The sequence below is a fragment of the Sinohyriopsis cumingii genome, chromosome 5, assembly GCF_028554795.1.
Source record: "Sinohyriopsis cumingii isolate HCF-2022 chromosome 5, ASM2855479v2, whole genome shotgun sequence".
In the NCBI taxonomy this organism is placed as follows: domain Eukaryota; kingdom Metazoa; phylum Mollusca; class Bivalvia; order Unionida; family Unionidae; genus Sinohyriopsis; species Sinohyriopsis cumingii.
The window spans coordinates 123,816,268-123,844,055 of record NC_142965.1 but is presented as its reverse complement, the minus strand read 5'-3'; the positions used below and the strand labels follow the sequence as shown (position 1 = coordinate 123,844,055).

The 27,788-nt window shown below is 33.1% G+C and overlaps 1 protein-coding gene across 1 annotated transcript; it reads right to left on the bottom strand.

The window, feature by feature from the left end:
- Positions 1 to 3,131: 3,131 nt before the first annotated feature.
- On the bottom strand, positions 3,132 to 25,975 carry LOC149800118 (zinc finger protein ZIC 1-like). The gene is made up of 2 exons (XM_089959715.1): positions 24,685 to 25,975; positions 3,132 to 8,473 (listed from the first exon to the last, which is right to left on the bottom strand). The coding sequence occupies exons 1-2, from the start codon at positions 25,580 to 25,582 to the stop codon at positions 7,974 to 7,976; spliced, it is 1,398 nt and encodes a 465-aa protein (XP_089815841.1). The 5' UTR covers positions 25,583 to 25,975; the 3' UTR covers positions 3,132 to 7,973.
- Positions 25,976 to 27,788: the final 1,813 nt, after the last annotated feature.

Here is a 27,788-nt window from a genome sequence, read left to right as displayed (position 1 = left end):
ATTAGTGGCATGTGTATTTTTCTGTGTATTCAAATATGAAGGTTTAGCAGATAATGTCAATAGAAATATTATAAATAATGTTTTCTTATTTTCCTAATACTTACGGGTATGGTTTAAAAAAAAAAAAAAGATATTCACAGCAACTTACGGACATAAAGAAAAAGACAGTTTACATTACATTACAGCATACACTATAATAACATATCCCAGACTACATATCTATATCGACATAAGGCAGCTAATGAATTATAAAAGCTTTTTAGAATTATTTCTTGCGATTTTGTATCGGCTGCTTTTGCCCATTTCAAAATGCTATGCCTTTCTCTGTTATGTTTCCTTCCAAATTCATAAACAAAATATACTTCACAAGTGGTTTGTCCGTGGATATGCATTAGCATCTGAGTGAAGGGAAATAACTCACTCCATAAAAATGTACATTAACATAAGAATTCGGGTAATTTAAATTAGCTAAACACAGGCACAGCTAAGTTGTTGCCTATGTTGTGTGCAGTTATTCTTACCAGAAAAGGATTTGCAAAGATGCCATCGAGTTCTTCATAATAAAAAAAAGTTTGTTCATGTGGGAAACCAGAGGGAAATGCCATTAAAAGTTTGAAAGACCTACGCCCGTCATAAAACGTTTATTCAATGTATTCAAAAGTCTGTCTGTATTAAAAATAATTTCGAAACGTGTCGTAATCTTGTTTGCAAATGCCGCTCCGGTATTCCTACGATTAAATTATTTCCAGCATCCGAAATACAAATATACCAGTACAGTACGAGGACATAAACAGGCTAAAAGCAATTCAAGCTCTCATTCACTGCAAGAAATGTTTTTATTTCATTCTCTATTATTCGTCTAACTGAGGACACAATCCAATAAAGGCCGAATCATGCTTTTTGGTCAGTCAGCCTCGCCTGGATGAACAGACCGGGTTACATGTACTCCTTTTGTAAACAATCACGAATTTCCTTGAAGACACGGAATTGTGCGTCGAGGAACAAATCGTCTGTCAGCCATTGTGTCCAGTGATAAGATTAAAAGATCATACACTTGAATCCAGTTCATATTGGGCTGGATGGACAAAGCGGCGTAATTTGACATCTGAATATCGCGAATGGCGGTCACTTGTCAGGGCCGATTTTACCTCATTAAAGGCCCAATAGCACCGCGGGAGTGGACACTGCATTGATCTTGGACAATGAAGACACAACTATGGACAATGGGCTCCCACTTCCAAACCCACTGACCATCACTGCCCTGTTATATAATCCAGCATTTTCGACGGGGGCAAGGTTTTATTCGAAAAACTAATTATAAATTCAGGACGGACGGTGTCGAATCGAGTCTAGCAAATCTGTTTAATCCGAAGCACGGGAGCTCAAGAAGGATGAAGGGTTGAAAAGGTCCTGGCTCGGGTGACATGCTAACTACAGGACCCCGCTTTCTAAAGTGGCTACCACCGATGTAGGATGAATGAAGAGTGGCTGTTGTAGACATTAAGCTAAATTGGGGCCTTCTTGTCTGAAACAGCAGGAAGATGCGGAATGGCTGAGTCACATTCTTGAAGTTTTTGCATTGTAAATAGCTCCACTCTCTATTAATGGGCATTAAAACTGACACATTGGTCAAAAAAGCGGTATTCAGGTAGGACAATTTAACAGTAAGGATAAACTTTGCCATCGGTTTTAAATAGGAAAAGGAAACATTGCGCAGCATGTTCTGTGGGAACTTGCAGCTCCAAACAAAACACTGTAATGTTAAAAGTCGGACATGGAAACTGACACTACTGACGACAATTTTTTACAAAGCAAATGTAACAGGCATATAAGATGTTTAATTTAAATTTAATTGTTAAATAGTACTGTGGACAACTCCATATTATTTCAATATTTATATCGTTATTTCATCATACCTACCTCTTGTTATTTACCAGTGGATTATCATTCGACCCATTGCTAAGGGTGTTTTGTATGTCATAATTTACACCATTTCACATACCTGCAAGGGTATTGGTTTACGTTTCTTTCTCGCAAAATTGATCAAAACTTAAACTTGACTATACTGTTCCTTCTCTTTTTAATATGCTGGAAAGTTAATACATACTGTCAGTAACCTGAATAGTTACGTTTAACAACGTAATGATAATACTGACATTGAGCAATAATGGAACCAAAGTGAACACAGAGGTCACTTGTTTCCGATAGAAATGCACAACTTATGAATATCTAAGCGAGTTGACGTATATCACAATTTAGATGAAAACATATTAGTGCAACTCCTGCCTATATGTAAAACTATATTCTTTCCGGCTGGACGTACGGACGGACACGCACATAAATGGCCGAGTGACTGACAAACTGATATGTTTTTCTTGATTCGCTTGTTCGCTTTTGTTTAAACATACTTATTATGCTTTCATCCCAACAAAATGGATTTAACTAGGCATTAATCTGATATACGGCATGCAAAAAATCCACAAATAAAAACAGGAAAGTTGCACTCCACATTTTAAGAAATATTCTGGAGTCCAAATTTGTAACCTAATCGTGATCCATAGACAATGAGAATTTAGAAATGATAGATTAGAAAAGGCAGGAGGACAAATAGACACATGCGAATATACACTTAGCTATAAAGAAACAACAAAAAAAGAAAACGACTAACTTGATTACGTTGTAAACTAATTAATATATTTCAGGTGATAATTTGTTTTTATATGAAATTTCCATTTCTTATCTAAAATATTAACGAATGGATTTAACTTTTAGACATTTTACCAATATTTAATTATTATTTTGATTATGTGTGCTAACTTATATATTATTAATTTTATGAACCAAAACTCATTTGCATTTTCTTAATTAATGTAATAATTTAGTTTCAGTGATGCTTAAACATATTGGTGAAATATTAGAAAACAGACATGAATAATTTATATTTTACTCAAGATATAGTGAACCTGGAAATAGTCCTTTTTTAAATCAACATTCATTTCTATGCATCACACTTTGAAGAGAGCCTATGAGGAAAACAATTTGGTATGACAATTAAACTGATAATTTTGAAAAATATATTAAAATTTTTGCTTCTTTATATTTATGTGTGGAACAAAATAAAGAATGCAAAATTGTCACTAGAATGTTTATTCATTTAATCATTGTATCCATAAACAGTTTCTTACAAAATATGACTACATATTCTTTATACATGAATGGTATACGACGTGTTACACATAAACCAGACATAATGTAATAAATTAGACGCGTTACACATAAACCAGACATAATGTGATAAATTACAACAGAGTGCGCATTACTTTCAGGCAGTGAATCTTAGCACGGAACATCATATAACACATAAAATTTATATTCAACGATGCCGGCGTGTCCTTTTTCATAATGAGTTTGTTGATAGAACATAGAAGAAACCATGCTTGTTTTGGGATAAAAACATAATTTGTTTTTATTCTGAAAGTAGATTTACATCTTTTGAATTTCATACAGTTGAGGTAGGTATAGAAGATGATGTAAGAACATGTTCAAATATGAACTCATACCCAAGTAATGTTTACATTATATATATATATATATATATATATATATATATATATATATATATATATATATATATATATATATATATATATATATATATATATATATATATAAGAATTTGGAGTGTAGCAAACGTATTTGAATCCAAGTAAGTAATCGTGACCTCAAATACATAATACCAAGGCATCCATTTAACTTTTTGCATGCATAAAAGAACGGTATGTCTATATATATATATATATATATATATATATATATATATATATATATATATATATATATATATATATATATATATATATATATATATATATATATATATATATATATATATATATATATATTATAGTTGATGTAGCGAATGGAACAAATCGCATACTAACGAGAGTAGTATATATCATTTTTCTACTTTCAACTTGGATTGAAGTGAATGAAAATAGATTTAAAATGAAAGGTTAAAATATGATCTCTTGTAGCTAATTGTTAGAAATAAAATAATGTGCGAATTTAAGTCAAGTTTAGGCTCGTTGAAAATCTTTTCTCCTTGTAATCAAGAAAAGACATTAACCTGCATCTGCACACGTTGTCAAGAATTCACTAGCCTTGTTAAAAATTTTCAAAGGAACCTAAATGTTTAAACTTTAAAAATCATCAAAACCGAGTTGAAAAGGTATTAAAACAATACACTGTTACATACTCTGGAAGTGCTGACGTTGCATGTTTCTAGACACTGCTCAAATGTTGTATTCATCGGATAATACTATTTACGATATAATAAAAAAAAGAAATTATGTAACAATTGCTTAGATTTTGGCCGTTTTTAAATTTAAAAAATTATAAATTAATTTTTTTATTGACGGTTCAAACTATTCATAAACACCGTCGTAAAATGCATGACACAAAGATGTCGTGTTTTGTACTGATACCTGCTTTGTTCCCGCTTTAGAAAATTATCTTTATAACCTAACAATCTGACCTAATCCGACCTCATGTAATATGCAAAACAAACAATTTATCAGCATAAGTATTCTAACTGGAATAATTTGTCTGGAATCTCGTGCATGAAAAGTAAAACAAGAACCAAAGCAGCTACGAGGAGGCTGGTAGGGGTAATTTAATAAAATCCGTAAGAGAAGAGGTAATAGTGTAATGCAGGTGAGTATCTCAAAGTAATGCCCCCCTCCTGGGCATGTTGATTGATCTGGTAAGTGAAATACACAGGTTTGATAGCCTCTTGTCAAAACAAGGGGATCGTCGCTCCAAAAACTCGTCAATCAAAAGAAGTGTTTGCTTTTAGACAGAGTACTTAGAAGCAATACTATGCGAAGCTCACGTCCATCAATACAAAACTTTGCAAGGAAAATGAAGGCATTACTATTTATCTATTTATTTATTTTTTGTTTTGTTTCTATAATTCTTCTCACGCCTCCTGTGTTTGGCGTTGCATTCTATACTCAAAAAGTGAACTGTCGGGCAAGTGTTCTGGTTATGTTTCAGGCAAGTGTCAAGTTTAATTAAATATAGTATGAAGATTATCACAAAACATTGTATGAACAAATCATTTATTTTTGTCTAATTTGTTTGTGGCTTTTTTGTATTGTTGTGGGTTTTTTTTAAATACAATTTATTTTAATTAGTAATATTCTTTGAAAAATAAAACAAAAAAAATCATACACCAAACAAATGTGTTGATCTCGTCTTACGTGTCTCATGAAACAAATATAAATATAGAAATATATTTAAGATTGGAATATTCAAAACGGAGACCGAAAACTAAAATATAAGCAGTCATATCAGGTCATGAACATGAAACTATTTTGAGGAAACTTTTATAATATGCACTCATTTTAAAAGCAATTACATCTTGAATGGTTCAAAATCCAAACTGGCTATTCCTTGTATTAAGATCCAAAACAAATAACCCCTGTTATGTTAAATAAAATGATAATGTTTTGATACTACAAAAATTGTGTTTAATCCACATGTGTAACTCGTCAGCAGGAGAGCTCCCGGTGCGATCAAAAGTTGAAGAAGGGAACTAAAGAACAGCATCATCTTTAATTTCTTCCCAATAAAATGTGAAAAAAGTTATTATTTTTCCTATTTGTCAAATTATTTCTTTAACTTCTATATTTAATTCAGAACCACATAACAATTAAAAATATTAAAAACAAATTCAAATGTTTTGTGGTGTTTTATATGACATTAATGTAAACAGATTATCTTTTTCATACATAGATACACGTACTATATACTGTTACAATAGTAAGCATCACAGAAGCCTCAAGGCTTAACTGAAATATTTTTTTTTAAATAAACAAGAGTATGTCAGAAACAATTGTCCTTAAAAATTTGTTTATGCCTTACAAGTATATCAGATTGACTTATTAAATCTTCCAACATATTTAATCCGGATACTAATCAAGGAGGGAGCTTGGTGAATTTACGTGATTTATTGGCATATTTCTGGAAATAATGTATGAGTGAACCGATTAATTAATATTTGACTTCATGCTTGTTTTTCTCTATATGACCTTTAGGTGTAACCAACACCTAAACTGAAAATAAACAATTGCCCTTTTCTCACTAAATCTTTTGGCGAATAATTGATCTGTAAAAGGTATAATGAATGATAAATCTCTTGCTATCGATACTGAAATTTGGCATTTTATTTTAAAACAAAAAGTATTGGCAATTAAATATTGTAAAATTTGACAAACAATAAATATCATACATGCTGACAATTAGCCAGAAATACACCATGGCATAAATGCATGCTTGTGTTGCTGAAAAACAAGTTGATAATTTCTTCGATCAGTATTCGATGAAAATAAAACTATAGGTCATGTAAATTCACATATACAGGTGACAATGTACGTTGGGTTCGGACTGATAATATTAAATCTTTTGCCTTTGCTATTTCAATCAATTACAAAAGTGTCAAAAGTTCGATAAGCTACCTCTAAGCAGGAAAAGATAAAGTAACAGAAGAAAGAACAAGGAAAACAATCGAGAAAGAAAAAGGGGTCGCTGCCTGAACTTAAAATTGAATGAGGTAGTCAGCCCTCTATTGGCAACATCTCTACTACAAATAATTCCATTCGACATTTGATAGAGTGTTAATGGTATAACAAATATGTAATTTATTTCAAATGAATGACAAAATTATAATTGGACCCATTTAAATGACTTGAACACACAACATTTTCAATTTAAAGTTTCGCTGGACTGGCATAAACGGTTTATTGTCTACAATAAGCAAATAAATTATACACGACTCTTCGAGCCACGAGTGACACCTTAGTGCTTTTATCAATAACATTGTATAAATTGAAAAAATAAAATTATCAATACTTAATGTCAATATTTCGTGAAAAGAGTTTTGAAAATTATAGTATCTTGAAAGAAATTATTTACAAGCAAGATTGATTCTCCAATAAATTAAAGAATAGGAGAATCAATATTCTGTTTAACAGTCACGGTTGGTGTGTACAGATCCTGATAAGAATAATTAGAACGGACATATTCATGGTGTAAAAATGTGAAACCAAAGTAGGTATTGCCGAAATTACCTTACAAAAAGTTAAGAAATGAGATTATAAGAAATAATCGGAAGTCATTCTTAAAATTAAGACCCCAAATAAAATATGTTTTAATTATTTTCAAAGAAATAAATTGTAATATTGTTTCATACTTTGGTAGAGTATTTATGCGCTCACTACAGACCAAAGCTCTGAATAATAATAAAATGAAAAATATTAAAAGTGTTCGATTCGCAAGTTCTACGGAATCAGTATCTAAATAGACTTGCTTTTCTCTGCCGCTGATAATGGAATAGAAAATGTTATGCTTGATAACTCGAGCTAGACAAAGTCATTTTCAAACAGTGATCAGTAACACATGTTCTAACCAAACAAAATTACCATTCATTATAGTCACCTTAATGATGTACAAAAATACATCATGAAATATTAGATAAACAATATTTGTATGGAAAATTTGCAATAAATCCTACAGTTCACAGAATTTTCCACGTGCATTTGAATAATAACAGTTTGCGTAATTAACCTAATTCACGTGTATTTGAATAGTTATAGTGTGTGATATACACTTTATTCATTTGAATAAGGTCAGTTTGTGTAATGTTCTTAGATAATTTCTGTCTTCAACACAACATTGAATATTGTGAAGGCAATATAGTAAGGCCCTAAGCGACAAATCACAAAGATTGTTTTTGACTTTCTTAAAGGCTTTAAATTCACTTTGTTCAGTAATTTGAAATTATCAATCCATATAAACTTATTGCTGTAGTGTATCACACACTTTATAAAGAAAGTACCTATACGCTGGATTAACTTGAGCATTTGCTTTTTACTTAACCAACAAAATCCAAGAGGAAGTGACGTCACACTACATCACGAATATTGCACTAAAGATGGTGGATGTAAAGTTGGCAAGTGACTTAAAACTCCGATCGGCGAATGTTCGTTACTTGGAGGCGTTGGCATTCCCGACGCACTTTGACAAATATACCACTCGCTAATGTTCGTTGGATGTGAATGGGGAAGAGTGGGGTGGGGATGTATAGGCAATGAAGGGCTGGAGGTCGAGGTCGTTGTTGACTGGGTAGGGGTAGAGGATTGACTGGATTTCACGGCGGTAGGGCTAAGGGATTCCTCGTCATTACTGTTACAATTCTCATCTGAATCATAGTCTTCAGGGAAAGGGGATGTCTTTCCATGTACCTTCATGTGTTTCCTCAATGAGCTTGGATGAGTGTAGCTTTTGTCACATCCCCTCACTTTACAGTTGTAAGGCTTGTCACTGGTATGCACGTGCGAATGTTTCTTCCTGTCCGAACTGTTCGCAAACCTTCTATCGCACCCTTCGAACTCGCATTTGAATGGTTTTTCTCCTGCAATGGATGAGAAATGCACATTTGTGAGGTATTCAGAGATCTTTCCAAAACGACCTAAATGCAGTAATTTAAATGAAAAACTGTACAAACAAGCACTCTGTAGCGTTATTGACCCAACCCATTCAATAGCACTCGGGATGTCAGGCTTTGTCAGAGGTTTCAATTATATTTTATTTCTACATAGAAATCGGCATTGTTCGCAGCGGGCCCCGTACCAAGTGCCGTCCAAACTCAATTTGATATTTTTTCATTCTTCTCCTCAAAGCACATAATACAACCCTATAGTTAAATACCATCTATATATCTATTTTAACCGAGCCTTCTCCATTTCTTCAGTAAGTGGCAGCCCGCGGGAGGTCTGAGCAAGGGTTTACAGAATTTTGACACTTGCGATTTAAAAAGAAATATAGTTTTACAAAGACTACATGCGTTCACCCTAGGGTCACGGTTTCCACATATTTTCAGAGGAAACCTCCCTATGGGTAAGGTGAAAAATCACCGGGTAATTACCTCACATAATATAAGGGGAGTATATCGAACTAATAAACAGTATATCAAGCCTGTACTAACACTAGAAGATTTCTTTAATTAAGGAACAGATAGATCCCTAATGCAATTAGGTGCAAAGGAATATTGACAGATCATCGTAAAGTCAATACTGAGACTGGCATATAAATCGATAGGTGTACGAATGATCTCCAGATCTAGTTCAGTCAGTGGTGTTTCAGTAAAGTTTGACAGTCTTCGAATGGAACAAAGTTAAGTCAATGCTTTCCACAAATGCCTAAAAGTCGTTTAAATGTTACCCATTGCCCAAGGTGTGTTAACAAAAGGAGGTATATATATATATATATATATATATATATATATATATATATATATATATATATATATATATATATATATATAAGAATTTGGAGTGTAGCAAACGTATTTGAATCCAAGTAAGTAATCGTGACCTCAAATACATAATACCAAGGCATCCATTTAACTTTTTGCATGCATAAAAGAACGGTATGTCTTTCATACAGGAGTGAAAAAAGAAAGAAAATTAAAAAGAAAAAGTTATCTAGTTTAATGCGCATGTTATTTATAAAAATTAATAACTCTAAAAGTGGTATTAAGATTAGATCATATCAGACAGGACTGCTTAAAACATTTTCGTCATTATATCTTCAATGAAGATGTTCAGACAGTGCTGTAAAGCCTTATATCTATGTAAACTGATTTAATACTGATCGGTTTGGAATTGGCAGAAGTTTGGAAACATGGAGTTATTTTCATATAAGAACGGTTTGGTTAATAATTACACGTTGCATAATAACACTTTAAATTGAGTTCTACTGAGCTGAACACGTCAAGAAATTATTAGTCTGAACCTCTATATCATAGGCATGTAGATATCTTAACATGCGTCAGATTGTGACACGAAATACTAATAAACCTATATAAATAATAATCTAACCCCAACGAAAATTGAAGAAAAAAATAATATAAAATAATAATATTTCACATTAAAAGGAAAATTTGTAGTTTTAGTTCTTTTGCACTTTTATAATCAGCTAAAGTGATTATCGATTTCAAGACAAATATAGAAATTAATCTCCAAATTATGCCAATAGGATATTGAATTGTAAATGCTTGCGATGGTAAATTGCATTCAAATGATGTCCGCATCGTCATCAGCTACCTGACATTAGCTAGGCTGTATTTGCGTAACAGGCCTTCAATTCATCCAGTCCTCGGTAGGATGCTACTATTGAATTGGCATATTCAAATAAAATCGACTTTTCCAAAAATGGAATGCTCTGTGCTTTATCATAAATGAAGTCTAGCCGACGATTCTGAATGAAATATGTAAAATGGTTGTGAATCGAATCTTATTTTATCTTCAACAAATTAAGCTGCAAAAGCTATTGATGTTTTTAGACGAGTTCAGCCGTGTCATTGACACCGTCTTCTTTATATATCAAAGTACAAACCGTTGCTTTGACACTCATACAACTCGAAATAATCTGCAGATAGTTTATCCGTTACGTTAATACTCCTACAACTCGAAATGATCTGCAAATAGTTTATCCGTTACGTTAATACTCATACAACTCAAAATAATCTGCAATTAATACGCATACAGCTCGAAACAATATGCAAATAGTTTATCCGTTACGTTAATACTCATACAACTCGAAATTATCTGCAAATAGTTTATCCGTTACGTTAATACTCGTACAACTCGAAATATTCTGCAAATAGTTTCTCCGTTACGTTAATACTCATACAACTCAAAATAATCTGCAATTAATACGCATACAGCTCGAAATAATCTGCAAATAGTTTATCCGTTACGTTAATACTCATACAACTCAAAATGATCTGCAAATGGTTTATCCCTTACGTTAATACTCATACAGCTCGAAGTGATCTGCAATTAATACTCATACAACTCGAAATTATCTGCAAATAGTTTATCCGTTACGTTAATGCTCATACAACTCGAAATAATCTGCAAATAGTTTATCTGTTCTGTTAATACTCACACAACTCGAAATGATCTGCAATTAATACTCATACAACTCGAAATTATCTGCAAATAGTTTATCCGTTACGTTAATACGCATACAACTCGAAATTATCTGCAAATAAGTGTACTCACATCATGATATACATGCAATATTTAGTAGAGCTAATTTCATATTAACAAAAAGTAATGAAAGTATATGTGTTTTAAAATCTTATTTATTTAATATTTAGTAGAGCTAATTTCGTATGAACAAAAGTAATGAAGGTATATGTTTTTTAAAATCTTATTTATTTCATTTTGAGCCATAGGTTCTTTCGCGTTTGTTCTTATTTAGCATTCGAATATGCATTACAATTTTAAATGCATTGAATAAACAAATCCATTTTTTTGTTTAGTTCTTCTTTCATATATTACATTTTGATTTGAATTTTTTTCAATTGCTTTTCTTTGGTATAGATAAATCTATGTATATTTTTCTTATAATCGCATTGACATTTTGCTGTTTCTTTTACTACTAGTGAATCTAATAATAATGCCACTCTCACTTAAATTATTATTATTATTATTATTATTATTATTATTATCAGCAGTAGCAATAATAACAACATCAACAATAACATCAACCTTTAAAAACAATAAACGTAACGTGGGAAGTTAAATTTGCTGAATGTCCCCCATACATATATGCCATTGCTTGATTATTTACATTTACCTTTGCCGAGAAGTTCTTAAATACTGTTAGTGGTAAGAAGTTTCTGGAGTAGTAATAGGAACCTGACAGTCAATTTGTTGTTATTTGTTTCTAATGGTCGAACAACTGCCCTTCGGCCCTAATCAGCTGAAGAGTAATTAGTTACGGCCACAGAGCAATCCAGCTCTCTGGAGTCTAATTCTCCAGAATGCCACGTATACTAGTAAAGAGGTAACCCCTTTTCTTCTTCAAACCAATAATCCCCTTTGTACCTAGATCATAAAAGTTCAGTTTATTTACGTAAGTGTTTATTTATTGAAACATAAAGGGAAAAGTAGTATTTCGAAGACAATGTCATCAAAGAGGAAAACGTATGGCGAAAACACTGGAGTCATCTGTGATCGTTTTCAGTATTTATAAACCGGTAAGCTATATCTTAAATATTTTTTTAAAAGACCTTTAGGCTGGTCTTTTAAGGTCCTTTTAAAAAAAATTATATTAAAAAAATGTACGACTATCTTTTAGTTTCTAGCTCCGTTTATATTAGTATTTTTACATAAAATTCTTACAGCACGATGTCAAAGAACTCATTCTTAAAGTGTACAGTCGAAGGTAAATAAAAGGTAGATAAATGCCCACCCATCCAAAATCCTTTTTTTTCTCTTCTTCATGTTCCATAAATACATAAGTAACGTGTAACTTAAGGAACAAGAAGAAAAGAGATTTTTGGGGATGGGGGTGGGTATTTATTTATCTTTTGTGTAACTTATGGTACATGAAGACAAAAAACGGTTTGTTTTTTTTGGTGGTTATTTATTCGCTATTTTATTTATTTGCCAAATGTCTAAAGAACATAACACATTGTAGGAATAGACTGCGAGGAAGATATGTTAAAGTTATAACTACTCTATACGAGGCCATACTTTCTTAGACGACGTACAAATGGTGCCATACGTAAATGAAAATCGTCTGTGTTATGCTGGATGGCCGGGAAACTGACGTGGTCAGCGAAATTAATAGAAATTATCTTCGCGGAGTACCAAGTTACGTCTAACCACTTCTGTTTTAACAATCTGCATGCTCGTATTATCGGAGCAGAAAATTCCCTGTCACAAATTGAAGTCAATTAACCAATCAAATTACAACGTCTCTATTTCTGCGGTCCGACAATTTTCACCAACCATATCTGTCCGAGTTGTCCAGACGTTTTGACACTTGGGGAAAATTCACAGGCTGCTGACCCCGACTAATCTGTATCATTTAATACCACTCTTCAAATTTAACTTGATACAATTATATTGGTTGCTTTCTTTCGTGGACCTCATTTAGTTTAATGTTTTGGTATCTGTCTTTGAGAGTAACAGAATTGTAAGTTTGATTCAATCAATAATTAATATGGCTTATAAATTGTTTTCCAATATCGCTGTTCTTCCTTTACAATAAGGTCTCTTTAATTTTATTTATGTATTCCTTGTTCATTTAAATTTACGGATAATGCCTTTTGTCGTATCTATTAAAAAAAAGTGCGTTTCCTTGTTACAGCATGCTATGATGAGCCCTCATTTCTTTTCTGTATTTGTTATTTTATTTTATTTTTTTAAATTGGTATTGAAGTTGAAATTACATTAAAAGTTGTGAACACGGTGTGCCTTGTTTCCTCACATATTGTAAATTTATAAGTGGTTTATGTAAATAATTGACGGAGACAGTAGCAGCAACCAAAACAAAATCCATTGGTGTTGGCCGTTGTGGCTGTATTAAAACTTCATCAAATTATAAAGTAGGTGGGGATATGAGTGTTTGTTCTCCCACTCCAAGTGGAAATCAAACAGTTGGATATTTTACTTATGGCCTTCCTATGTAAAGCGTCTGTCGAGACACAGCTTTCTGACGATACTTTCTCCTACCTTCAGCCTAATGCTACCTTTTTCGCTACATTAAGTCACTGTCCCGATCCTTTTTAAAGAAAGTGTGAATATTACTTTACAAATATCTTTAGCTGTTTAATGTTCAAATCATGAAGTCCTAGACGGGCATCTGAAGTAAGTCAATAATTCAATAAAGCGCTTTATGGACTCCGATTCACACAGTGAAATGGGCGTTTTGTAACCGCGCACCTGATCCGGCGTCGCTCCGACTCTAATAATAAAAGTATAGATCACAAGCAAAGAGAGGGTGTGAAAGTTATTGAATGAAAGAGTTTATAAACCCTCAGCTAATAGTTTCACATTGACTGCTGCTCCGGTCAAAATTTCTAAGGTTAATACACTTGACAAGGCAGCTTTTTGTTGGGAAGTATCAATGTTAAAAAGGCATCTGCTTTATTAAGAAAAAGATGACATTTAACATCAGAATTTTACAACCTGAAAACGCTATCTTCAAATCCACCACCAACACCACCCCAAAAATAAACCCTTTTTTCTGATTTTACACACTGTATGTATTTTGTATGCCATCGACTGCTAGGCTTTTCCAAATTCTTTCTAAATCTTTCCGATATTTGTGAGTACATTTTGGATTTCCAATGTGTGCAGAATTTAAGTCAAACAACAGAAGACATCAATTCAAGTATTCATTTTTATCGATTACAATCTGTTCATATGCTATAATTCTGCATGAGTTTAAAGCAATAATGCATACATTCTGAAAATTTAGAAGCCATAATAAAACTAGGTCAATCAAACAAATAGATCCATGGGGTCAGACACGGAATTAAAAACGCAAGTGTAAATTATAAGATAGAAATAAATGATTTTGAAGAAATACACGACACTTTTCTTTTTGAGGAGGGTTGTCATAACGATTTTTTAAAAAAAATTCTTATACAGTTAAATGACAAAAATTTAAATAGAACAATCCTGATCGAGACATGTTAAATGCAACACCACTAAATTAACATTTTTAAAAAAAAAATATTGAGTGAAAAAATGAAAATGTATTCCTGGGATTGTCAAAGGCAATATTGGAAGGAATTGTAAAGAACATTTGATTAGAAAATAAATATTTCCATTTTTACTTGAATTATGATTACAACAACAAAGAAACGAAGTCTTAAAGAATTATTAAAATTCTAACGATGGGACATCAGTAAATACAGTTCAAATGAGACAGAAAATTAAATAAGTATTCATCAATGCTATCAATCAATCAGCATTGTCTCCATAACTGAGATTTCCCAAACAACGGAGATCAGATATGCATCGACGAAATGGTTAGCAACGATATGTTCCGAATGACGTTTTGCACTTTAAGACAATCTGTAATTTGATGAGCAGAACATGACCTCGTAGCAATGCTGATCCTATGTTTTTCTTAAAGTTAATCTCAATTTAGAATAGAACACGTTTTAAATAAGATAGTATGAAAATAGAATAAAACACAAGAGTTCAGAAATATACCGATCAACATAAATAAGAGCGGCAAGTGAACAAGGTTAATGATTTTTCTGTATTTTGATAATATTGAGACCTCCACATTTCTCTTTCCTGCACAGTAATTATGCTAAGGTCCTGTTTAAAGAAATTCCTGTTCTGCAAAAATAGCCACTATAGCACTAAGACCTCAACCATTTTATTTAACCCATTTTTATATAGTTATGATCGCCTTGTGTGTTACTTTAATAGGTATGGCTTTATAGACGTTTGCTCACTTAAGTAAGAAACAAAATATGTACCAACATAAAACTATGTACTAAAGCCATAGTGTCGTTTATCTCAGTAAGACAATAAGTTGTCGTCAACCGTACTTAAATCATTTCAGTTTTCGGGTGATGCACTATGAAAGAAAACCATAACTAAATTTCTCGTTTGGAACGAGTTAAATTCGCATCCCCACCCCTACAAATATCACGCTAACTTGCATTTCACTTAGTATAAATTCTAAAGATTTCAACACAAGTATGTATCTGCTTCATCTATCTAGAACCAACAGTTTTATTTTTCAAACGAGCATACAAAGCACTCGTGTTATAGACAAATTTTAGCAAACCATGATATCCTTTGATAAAAAAATGCATATGGGTGCAATGTAATATCGGAGTAAAACGCTTTTTATGTTTTTGCTTTTATTACCTTTCGTATAATGACTGTTTAAAATCGCGTTAAATATCGAGATAAGACGAGATCAAAACGTTTGAGATCCATTAGTAATCTGGCAGCCTAAAGTCATTAGGGGCTCATTCCGATTTCCTCAGAGGATGGGTCGGTTTTGCCCCAGATTGTTTGTCTAGCACTAATGTTATAAGACAATTTACTTCGACACGGTCCCATCTTGGAAAACAAAGATGAAGGATTCTTCATTTGGAGCCCAACTGGTCTTGCACAATGCAGACATATTCGATCACTTTTGATGCCAATAATGTGAGCCTTATTCCCCAATGCACTCACTGTTCATAAGCCCATGACCTCGGGCAGATGGGCAGTTAGATACATTCCCAAACTGTGTTGCCACAGTACGAGTAAACAAGATTCTCTTTAGGTTTCGAAAATGTAAAACTCAGAAACCACTGAACTATGCATTCTGGACTTGTAGTTATTATTACGCTTATTATTATTATTATTATTATTATTATTATTATTAACAATTTTCTCACAGGAGATGAATATAGAATTTTCTCTGTGTTGGCTGAAATACAAGTTTCATTGATTCACTATACTAGTGATTATATATATATATATATATATATTATATATATATATATATATATATATATATATATATATATATATATATATATATATATATATATATATATATATATATATATATATATATATATATATATATATATAGTGTGTGTGTGTAAATAACATTAAAACATTAATTGTTACGGTTACGGCAGTCGTTGGCGAATTATCGTACCCTCTCAAAGTTATTACACCTGTGATAACTGGGTAGATGCTGCTGCTGATGTTGCTATGTGCGGAAGGGGTATTCCGATTGGTCTACATATTGGAAGGGGTATTCCGATTGGTCTATATCGAATCCTATGCTTCAAACTACTGAGTCTGGGTCCATGCACAATATTCTTTTTCCTTCTTCACTACTTGTAAAGCCTTGCATAGTTCTGTACTAATTTTCGAGTTTGTTCTTGGGCCTGTGTTTTCCATATAAGAGATATTATGTAGGCCCCCTAATGAATTGTTACCCCACCAGAACCGCACAAAGACCTGTGTTTTTCATATGAAAGATATTATTTTTGGCCCAAATTTAATAGTTAGCCCACCAGAACGGCACTAAGGAACTTAAGGAGTTAGCATGCCATCATTCGTTGAGAAACATTTACGAATCGGAAGTTTTTCTCACATTAAAAATCGGTTCCTCTCCTCGTCAAATCTTGGTTTAGATAACGACTATTAATGGCAACTTAGCGCGACTAACGGCAAAACCATCATGTGTTCTGAACTCCCTTCCAAGCACTTCGTTTAATACGGAGACTATTAAGAAACTAAAATTATCGGAAGAAAATAAAATCATTTCCTGATTTTCGCAGTTTTATTGGAATAAAATTGTAGCAAACGGGCAATTTCACCTCTGCGGAGATTTTTGGCCAATAAAGCGTCTCCGTGATCGACGTCTTGATTAGTATTGTCATGGCAGGCAGCTTTATAGACTGTTTAGGTGCCAAAATCACATTTGCTAAAGTTAAATATTAGCCAATATTTCATTAATTCGGGCAATAATTTGATTGCAAGCATCAGTGTGCAACCTTGAGAATCAGGACAATCGGCTATATAAAGATGTAACAGTTTCATACAGAATTTCCGTTCTTGTTTCAGAGATACCTGAGTAGATCTTTTATGTATGCAGTCTGTCACATATTCGTACCAGAGTAGTTGTAGTAGCAGTAGTTATTGTTCGATATCATGAGTGACGGGAATTTAAAAAAAAATATCTTTGTAATGTTTAAGTCAGCCAATAATTAGATCCTGCTTGACGTATTGTATTTAAAAGATATACTGTGTTTGGTACTTTGGTTTTGCTTCTAATCATTCGATCAAGTTCAAACGACGTGCATATCAGTATGAATAAATTGGATAACGTTCCTTTAATTATCCAACTAAATCTGGCGTATCCTATGGAAGGTACAGATCCTTATCAGTTAAAAGAAATCTTTTTTTTTTCATAACGCCACTTGTCAAAATAGTTTTCTTCGATATAAAGGCTCCACTATTTCTTATTCTTTTCTTATATATAAAAAATCAAGCCATTTTGACATTTCAAAACAAAAACTAATAAACAGAAATAAGAGGTTCTATTTTTAATGTTAAAAATGAAAACTTTTAATAAGAAGATAGGAGTGTCATAATTCGCTTCCTCAAAGATTGTTTCGTTATTTTTAAGTAAACAAAAATACCACTCGTCCCTGTATTAGTGACACAATTTAAAAACAATATAAAAAAATAATACATATTTTGCTGGGAACGGTTTCTTTTAAGACGATGCCAAAATTGCGATTTGAAAAAAATTCGTGAATCACAGTAATGTAGCTTTGTCCGCTACCTTCAGACTTGCATAGATTCAGATTTTCGAGATTGTGCAACCATTAATTGATTTGGTGTAAATCTCTAATCTTATTTAATTTAATCATAACACTCAACCAGTCTGTTGCTACAAAAATAAAAAATAAACTTATGTCAAATGCAAAGTACCAGACATATGCAAGTGTTTTTAAATTTGTAGAACAGATCATTTTGTAAAATACAAATTGATTTTTCTTCGCATCATCAAAAGTCTTGGTCGGTGATCCATCTTTTAATGGCTCCATGTCACAGAAAATATCCTATCAAAGCCTGCAAGTAATTCCCAAATGTTTTTTCAATTTAGGATCAAAGTGTCTGCCTTACTTTGAGGAAAGCGGAAAAAAAGAACCCTGGGAAAAGTAGATTCAGCGCATCAGAGATTTTGGAGGACACAGAAAACTGTGAAGTCCACAGACGGAAGCGGGAACTGTTTTTTGAATCAAGTATATTTTAATGCTTTTCTCATGCTGAATAAAATGATGAATTTTCAGTCAGTGTCCTCGGTGGGACTGAATATGAGCAGTGGGAATCGCCAAATGTTTACGCTAGATCTAGATTGCCACCAGAACTGTTCAATGATGGATGGAGAGAATCGAGTTAGCATGTGCAGTTTTGTAGAAAACATGTGTTTTCCAGCACCTACGCCATGCGTTACAAGAAGGGCGGTCCCACTCATATTCTGTGGAGTGGAATTTTACACATGTTTTCGGAGTATTATTACTCAATTCAACAAGTTAAAGTAACCCTTTCATGTGAGAAAATAATCTCGTTGGAAAATATATAGCTGTTGCTAAATCCGACTTTTTGAGAAAATGTAAGCAAAGGAACAATTCATTTGATACAAAATCTTCATATTGAAAAGTGCTATCTAGTCAACAAGTAGAGCAAGAGAATTGCCTCATATATGCGTGCCAACTAAAATTGTCGAACTAAAACTGTAAAAACTTTATTTATTTTTCAGTAGACTTGAATAATGTTTAAACCTTTTATACGCATACGAAAACATTTAAATTTCTGAATCCCCCATGTGTAATGAATATGAATATTGTTAAAATATACTTTTTAATCAAAAGTATTCATATAAAAATGATATTCGCCAGCTGCCACGGTTTCATAATGTCTTATCTACATTTGTCTGGAAACTGATGGCGATAGAGCAGCAAGTTGGATCTCTGATTTCGTTAACAGCATGTTTTCTGGTCTTATGTCTGTATTTAATTTCCAAGAACAACATGGACAATATTACAATCGTCTTCCCCGCTAAAAGCTAAAATTAAGCATGTCTTTGATTGTGATTTAAATCTAAAAGGTCTCCTTAAGTGCTTAAAAACACTCGATAATCAATTGTTTGGAATACCTCGGTCTAAATAGCTTTAAGGATCTACATTTCTGTGAATTTTAGGTAAATCTTACATTTAAAAAAGAGAGTAACTTTTAAAAATAAAATCCATTGCTTTAATCAATATTATTTGTATCCCCGCATGGCGTTATCCTGTTGTAAAAGGATGCGTAAAGGTGTCAGTTAGGATTACATTTTTCCTCTTTCGCAAAATGCTAAAGTTTATACATGGCTTGAAGAATTGCGTACTTATGTAAAGTAACAATTTTTTAATTTAAAAAAAAATTAAGCACAAAACGAAACCACTACAAAACTTGCGACGCAGTTATCCACATTCTAAATTGACTTGTCTCCACGCTTTACTTCGACGATTATCAATTAACTTGAAAATTAATGCAGTGTCTATATGTCAATATATTACGTAGTTAATTCACACATTTAATTATGACACAATATTTAATCATTATTTTATTGTCATTTACGATAGTAACAATACTGACACGTACAATCGTCCAGTATGAATTCCGTCAGGTTTTTCAATGATTGTGTTTTCACAATGTTTATTTATTAGTTTATTTTGTATGAGAGAGAGAGAGAGAGAGAGAGAGAGAGAGAGAGAGAGAGAGAGAGAGAGAGAGTCCATTAGTCACTGCATAAAGATAAAATTCTGATATAAGCAAAGTGCAGGGCTAAAGAAAACATAGTTCCTAGCTGTTGACGGTGAGAAAATATCATATTTTATTGAGCGTCTAATGGCAAGCATCTGGTTTTGATTATTTTTTAAGTTCCACAAGTCATGGAAGCCATTAAACTACATTCTAGTGAGTTAGCGAGCAAAGTCCCCGTAACTAAATACATATTTTAACTAAGATCCCATTACGAACTCCTCACAAACGTACAGGATAATAGCGGCCTGCAATATAATTTAACATTTTTTCCACATTTTTATGTTAAGATTGTTTGATGATTTATATGGACTTTCGTGGACGGAATTTCTGTTCTTGCAACAACAACAACAACAATTTAAAGTTGTTTAGTTTCTGTGTTTCGATTTATTTACAAATAGACTACGGTTTTGAATGTGATAATAAGTTTTGGTGGGGTGGGTGGGGTGGAGTTGCAATAGAGAGGAGATAAATTCTCATCGATTTATTCTTTTTTAATAAATGCACCCATTGGTAACACAACGCCTGGGAATATCATCGACACCTGCTTCCAATACAGTTCTATTTCGAAAAACAAGATCCGAAAAACTGGGCTTAACTTCTGCCGAAGTTAAGTTTATTAGGGATTGCTAGAGTTGGAGACAGAAAAATATCAATTCTGTAAATAAGGTAAATCAATCTGCTGAATACCTGGCATGAACCTCTATGAACTTGAATATGAAGTTTGCACAACTTAACGTCCATTTTTAGACATACATTTTTATTCAAAAAAATGCCGGAATTTGTTGTTTTCAAAAATTAATATTGCTAGTAGAAATTATTTAATATCACGGGTAATAAAAGTTTTCGTCTCTTGCATTTTATGTTTAAACCCTTGAACATATATACGCACGTTTGTGATCTGATTTTGTGTTGACAAAAATATTATTCCATTCGATTGTATTTACATTTGTAATAGTAGCAGCAGCAGCAGCAGTAGTAATAGAAGTAGTAGTGAAAACAGTGATGGTGGTAATGTCGGAAAATATTGTATTTGTTTTGTATTATATTAATATTTTTAGATACTACTCCTACTGCTATCATTAGTTATTTCTATTGTTATCAGTATCATTTATATTATTTATATCATTATTTATATTATTATTATTATTATTATCATTATTATTATTATTATTATTATTATTATTATTATTATCATTATTATTATTATTATCATTATTATTATTATTATTATTATTATTATTATTATTATTATTATTATTATTACTACTACTACTATTATTATTATTATTGGGCTAATGTCAACATAAATTGATATAACTGAGCATCTTTCCATCTTTAGAGACAGTAGCCCTGGAGATACTAAACAAATGAGCCTCCATTATCAATTTAAAGTCAACAAGTTGTGCTAGTTTATCACTGCGAGGTGTCGCCTTCTTAGAGCTTATCATGACAGCGTAAATACGATTTGACTGTATGACGGCATTTGTAAACAATAATAATTGAACCAGTCTAACTATATCCTATAATAAACATACTATAGCCATTTCATCATTTAGAGCTGTTCAAATTTAAATTTATTTCGTTTTTGAAGAGACTCACTTTCTGTCTAAGGAATGGTTCCAGCGTGCAGAGTGTTCATATTCTCACGAATGAGACGTACTATATTCCTACCAGTGCTAGATAACAACGACTCCCTGGTTTGGACAATGAGGGACGTTGTTGTCCTGACTGTACAGAAATTACAGGCCCCAGACGCTAAATTCGGGGATAATTTAAATTCAGTAATAATACAGATGGCATTAAAGTTGATTTTCTTTCAATATGTCCATTTAATTTCGAAGTAAGGAATTTCAAAATTGTACTAGTCTCAGCAACAAATCGATCCCTTGCCGGTTTTCTTCGATTTTTTTCTTCCCTTTTTTCTCGCAAGAGGGGTCTTTTCAAGATTGTTAATAGTATAAAATCATTATATTTGAAAACAAAATTTATATGTTTGTATGTATTTATTTACGATTATTAATACGCTAAATTTGAACCAATCTTATATCCCTATGCTATATTTCCAGTCCACGAGTAGTCAGCAACTTTAAAATTGGTTTTTAACGTTACACAGTTATTTTATATCCTTGAAATCACGACATAACTTGGTTGTAAACAAACCAGTACTAGTTATTACTTAACAGAAATTAAAACGCTAAATTTAGTCGCAATCTTATTGAAAATCAAACAGGTTGTCATTATGAATGATCAAGTTACACGCTAAATGTAAATAAATAATTTAAATAAATCGTACGAATGAAAATCAAGGAGAATTGAAGCTAAACGTTGCGACAAAATTTTAAAGAGGACAGAAAAAACACTAAAAGTCTGGAGATGCATACACAAAGTCACATTTACTCTCATAAAACATTGTGCTACAGTTTTGTCTTGTCGATTTTATTTCATTAACTATTTCTATTTATTCAATTTATTGTCAAAAATTTTCTTTTTTTAACCTTCCTGAAAGATATCATCATGGAATGTGAGTGATAAATATGTATAGGTTTCTTCCAAAATTTCTGAAGCCTATGACAACTAAGATCTCTGTCGTGTTACGGTTGTTTTACGGACTACTTGTCTTTTTTATGTTCATTATCATTTCTTACTCTCTGATGTGTAGCTATCTGCTACTTGAATTTCCAGCCACGGTATTTATCCAATTTGTTTTATAGCACCACACTCTTGGGAACGTGTAGAAGTGACCAGCGTCCGCCATGATTACAGGGTTCACCTATACGAGTCTCTTAACGCATCTATTTTATCGATAAATAATTTAGTTTTTCTTCTTCATTCTTTCTCGCGACTGAGGTTAATTTGAGCTCTAAATGAAATATAACAGTTAGGAAGGTATTGAAGATCAATGCCATTAATTACAAATGTGAGATTTAAGATATTTCGATTCTTTAACAAGAAGGTGGTCTTGTTAATAATAATAATAATAATAATAATAATAATAAAGTAGATAAAGAAGAAATAGGAGGCGGAGCGAGGGGAGGAAAAGAGATAAAAGCAGGTTGTTTCAAGCATTTAGCATCAAAAGGTATTTTTGTAATTGGCCATCATACCAATAACTATGCAACACGTTGTATATCAATCCCATACACTAGTAATCCTATTTACATATGTTCTACATGTATATGCAAAATCAATATTCAAGTGTTTCTAGACAACGGCTGAAATTTTGGGATAAAGTTATTAAGAGCTTGTAATAATTTAGTTCTTTATGTCTTAGTTTTAAGATTTAAGATTTTGCAATTTGTGACTTTTTAGTCTGAATCAATTCCATTTAAACATAAAAATATCGAATGCTGTAATTCGAATGTGTTCCGCTTTTCTTAATAAAATTTCTACCTTCTAGTGATATTTGAAACAATATTTACTTTAAAAGATTCGAACAGTGGGTGTCCGCTTTCGTAGATAAATTTAAGTTTGCAAAGGTTAACTTTGCTTATTAAATAATATTTGGTGTTCAATGGTTAAAACATACCGTGAAATATATAAAAAGAAATATAAATGAACAGAAAAATCGAACATATGAAAGGTTGATTTTCTCGTAACTAAATTCACTTGTAGACTATGTGTGTGTGTGTGTGTGTGTGTGTGTGTGTGTATAATTTCAATAATTTTGAGCTGTTTACTAATCTAAGTATATTCTAGGTAGGACAAAGTTTGAGAATGTAAAATAACATTGGTTCGGTCTGTTATCACCTTATAACTCCGTAGAACGCCTTTATTTCAAGCAGATTACCATGTCGCCATGTTGAAATTGTATGTAGTTACTGTTGAAATGTTGTCATTCCATGGATCTTATCCTAGCTATTCGATAAACTAATACATGAATATCTCATATTTCTATTCCGCTTGATCTGTTTATTGGAAATGTTGTTACCGAGCTTTAGAAAGCATTCTGACAAAGTTTATTATGCGGTGAAGACGTGTTATAACACTTGGGCGAGAGAAAAGTAAACAGGCATCTTTCCCGTCATAAAGAGGAAACTTGTGATTCATGCTGTATGAATGACCCATTCATAAAAACTCTAAAGTATTAATTTAAATCGAGCTTTTCGCTCTCTCTCCCCAATAGAAGCATTTATTAATTTATTAGAAAAGGCCATGCTCACGGAAGTTTCAACGACTTTTCAGTAATAATGTTAATATATGGTTTGAAAAATATGCATTTTGCTTGGTGCTATTAAAGGGTACGAATTATATGAAAGGTGGAATTGTCACTAATGGAGATCCTCTACCTTTTTCCCCTCAATATTTTGTATTTATATTAATATTTTTCATACTCGCATTCTTATTTTATTTTATTACAATTTCTGTTCCTCGACTATTCTCTATGCATAAGACAGTTCTCATGTACCGAGAATTACCGAGACAAATTGAATGCAATTGGAAGTAAATGATATTCAATAATTCAACTTACCAGTATGTGTTCTTTTATGTATCTTCAAGTTTTCACTCCTTGCGAATACCTTTCCACATCCCGGAAAGGGGCAGGGGAAAGGTTTCTCCCCTGTGTGGACCCTAATATGGTTGACAAGTTTGTATTTGGCCTTAAAGGGCCGGCCATCTCGGGGACAATTATGCCAATAACACGCATGGTCTGCTTGCTCTGGACCTCCGACGTGCTCCACCGTGATATGCGTTACGATTTCATGCATTGTTGTAAAGGTCTTGTTGCACGGCTTTTTGGGTTCGGGTTGGTCCTTGTCAATCCACAGGCACGTGTGTTCCTGTTTAATAGGGGGGCGCATGTATCTAAAAAAAGCCCCTGGTCCATGGGGTCCCATTCCCATGTGGTTCATGGCATTCATTGCATTCATGGGATTCATGTTCAAATGTTGAGGGGCTCCGAAGTGGTCATTTCTAGGGCTGGTCATTTGGTTAAATTGATCAGCCCGGGAGTACATATCTGCACCGTGGAGTCCTAACCGCATTTGGCTGTTCACATGATGTCCCGTGGGGTGCCCTGTTGCGTCGTGTAGTCCTGGGAATAGCACATGACTAGAACTAGTGTCAGGGAGGTGAGAAGGATGGAAACTCCCTGTGGTGGGAACAAACATCCCGTGATGAGGGGCCGGGTTTGCCTCATGCCCCGTAAGCCCCATGTCCCTCCTAAGCAAGAAATCTCTCGCGGCATAGCTGCTCACGTGTGAATGTGAGTGGGGTACTCCGACCCCATACCCGTTTGTCTGAGTAGAGAATTGATTCTGATGATTATGTATCCCTCCCGCATCCGTCATGTGGTGAGGAGGACTAAGCTTGAGGGCCCCATGTGGTAGATGGGGGTTATGTGGGGTGTCCATAAAAGGATTGATCATTTTTGGTTGAGAATGTCGCAGGTCCTTTGACGTTTAAACTCCGTCACTTTGTACACGACAAAATCCACTGATTTCTCAATTTCCGCAGAAACATCCAAACACTAAATATTTGAGGTTTGATAATGGTATTTAGTTTCACATGAAAGTCACAACACGGGAGGGGATGAACAGAATTTAACAGTGGTAGTCCAAGTGAGAATTCTTTTCAATCACCATCTGCGTAAGAGAGGCGGAACGGCATCTGGGGTGCGACCGTGTGTCCCGTCGCCGCTGCATCAACTGACACAGTGGTATGCCGGTTTCGAAATACAGTCTTCCAGCTAAGAACGTCCGATAAACTGTCTTTCTCTCCCTCCCCACTTGTCGTGCTTATGTAGATAACTGAGAGACTAGTTAAAGTCCTGCTTTACAAACATAAACATCAGTCTTGTTAAAACCCAGCGGGACCTTGGCTCTATGATCAACCACCTCTGCTCTCTGATTGGCCACATGACGGCTGATTGACAGTTGTGCATTCAGCAGCACCAATAACCGCCATTGATTCGCTGTTTGAATCTCCTGAGGCGTGATTCTAAGCGATGGGAAGTCGTTTTAGAGAAGCCAGCTACCGGCTAAGAGGTATCCCTCCAGGAGCTGATCACACTGTGCAAATCAAATACGATTCCAAACAAACTGTGGATTAAAGCAATCACATAGAGGGGGATTTTGTAAAAGTCAAGGGTTTTAACGTGTCAAGTTCAAGCAATGACAGCTATGTATATTCCAATATTTCGTGGAGGAGATATAGCAAAAGTTGGAATTTAACAGAGAAACAAGAGAGTTTGTGATAACGCATATAAATTTTATTCTCTGCGGGTGTTCCTTGGAAACGAACCTATCAATACAAAAAGTTAATAAGGATTGTTTATGAGTTTGTAGAATGGCCATGTTTTCTTTCAATTAAAAAGAAATATTTTGACTATAGAAATTATATAGAAAGAAATAAATGAGCGCCTTGCGGATTTTTTTTGTGTGCATTCACTCTTCTTGTTTCTACCTAAGTTGATAACGGTCATTTATTTAAGCGTTTCTTGTATGTTTCCCCTTTTTTTAGTTTCCGTTAATATTACTTTAATGCACGTCAACAGTACAACGAATAATATTTTTAAAAAATATTATTAGTTACTTTTCTCAATTGTAATTTATATGTTGGACTTTTTATTTAAAAACGCTACGATTTTTCTTCTCTGAAATTGCAGAAGTATTCACATTTTTATACCCTTACGCTATTTCACATAAATTCATTAGACAAGGAGAAAAAAATCTAAGTAGGTATACATTTAAATTGCAAATATTATATCCAAATTTAAAGCCATTTTATGGCAGATAAAACGACCCACAAAAAAAAAAAAAAAAACTTCGAGGACCCCAAGTAGATAGGCCACCTTTACACAGAAAACTTTTACAGCTTTAGAAACGAATATGTCTGGATATTTTTTTTAAAAATCCAATATGTTACGTTTAATTTTCTTGAGTTGACGTTTCTTAAAATAATACACAATTTTTATAGCAAGATTACAGGTATATAGACATCTGAATAATTGTAAGTTTATTGAGACAATCTGCTCTCTGCATTATATGAAATACTGGTAAAACTGAAAGCGTGCATTTATATGCTTAATTTTAACTCAGCTGCAAGGAATAAAGGGATGGGGTAAAAAAAAAAAACAAAAAAAAAAACAACTAATGAACAACGGAAAAGACATCGCTGCTTACAACTAGAAAATCTTCCTCATGGGCGTCCGCATGGGGAAGGGGAGACGTTGCTGCCCACCCGCCAGTCTGCTTAAAAGCTATATTGTGCTGCATATAAATGATTGATTTAGACTCCCCGATAAATTTCGAGGGCGAATATGTTCTAATCTCTCTCTCTCTCTCTCTTGGACCTGAAAGAACTCAACAGCATATATACCTTGCTCTAAAAATATATTACCTTTATGAGGCTTGTTGTAAAATGTACAGCTGTTTGTATGTACATATATATATATATATATATATATATATATATATATATATATATATATATATATATATATATATATATATATATATATATATACACAGATAAATATTCGCTGATTTAAATGCAAATAATTATATCCAGTTTTGAAAATCTAAACACAAATTCATCAAAACTTGCAACCGGGTTACTGTGTTCATCATACCT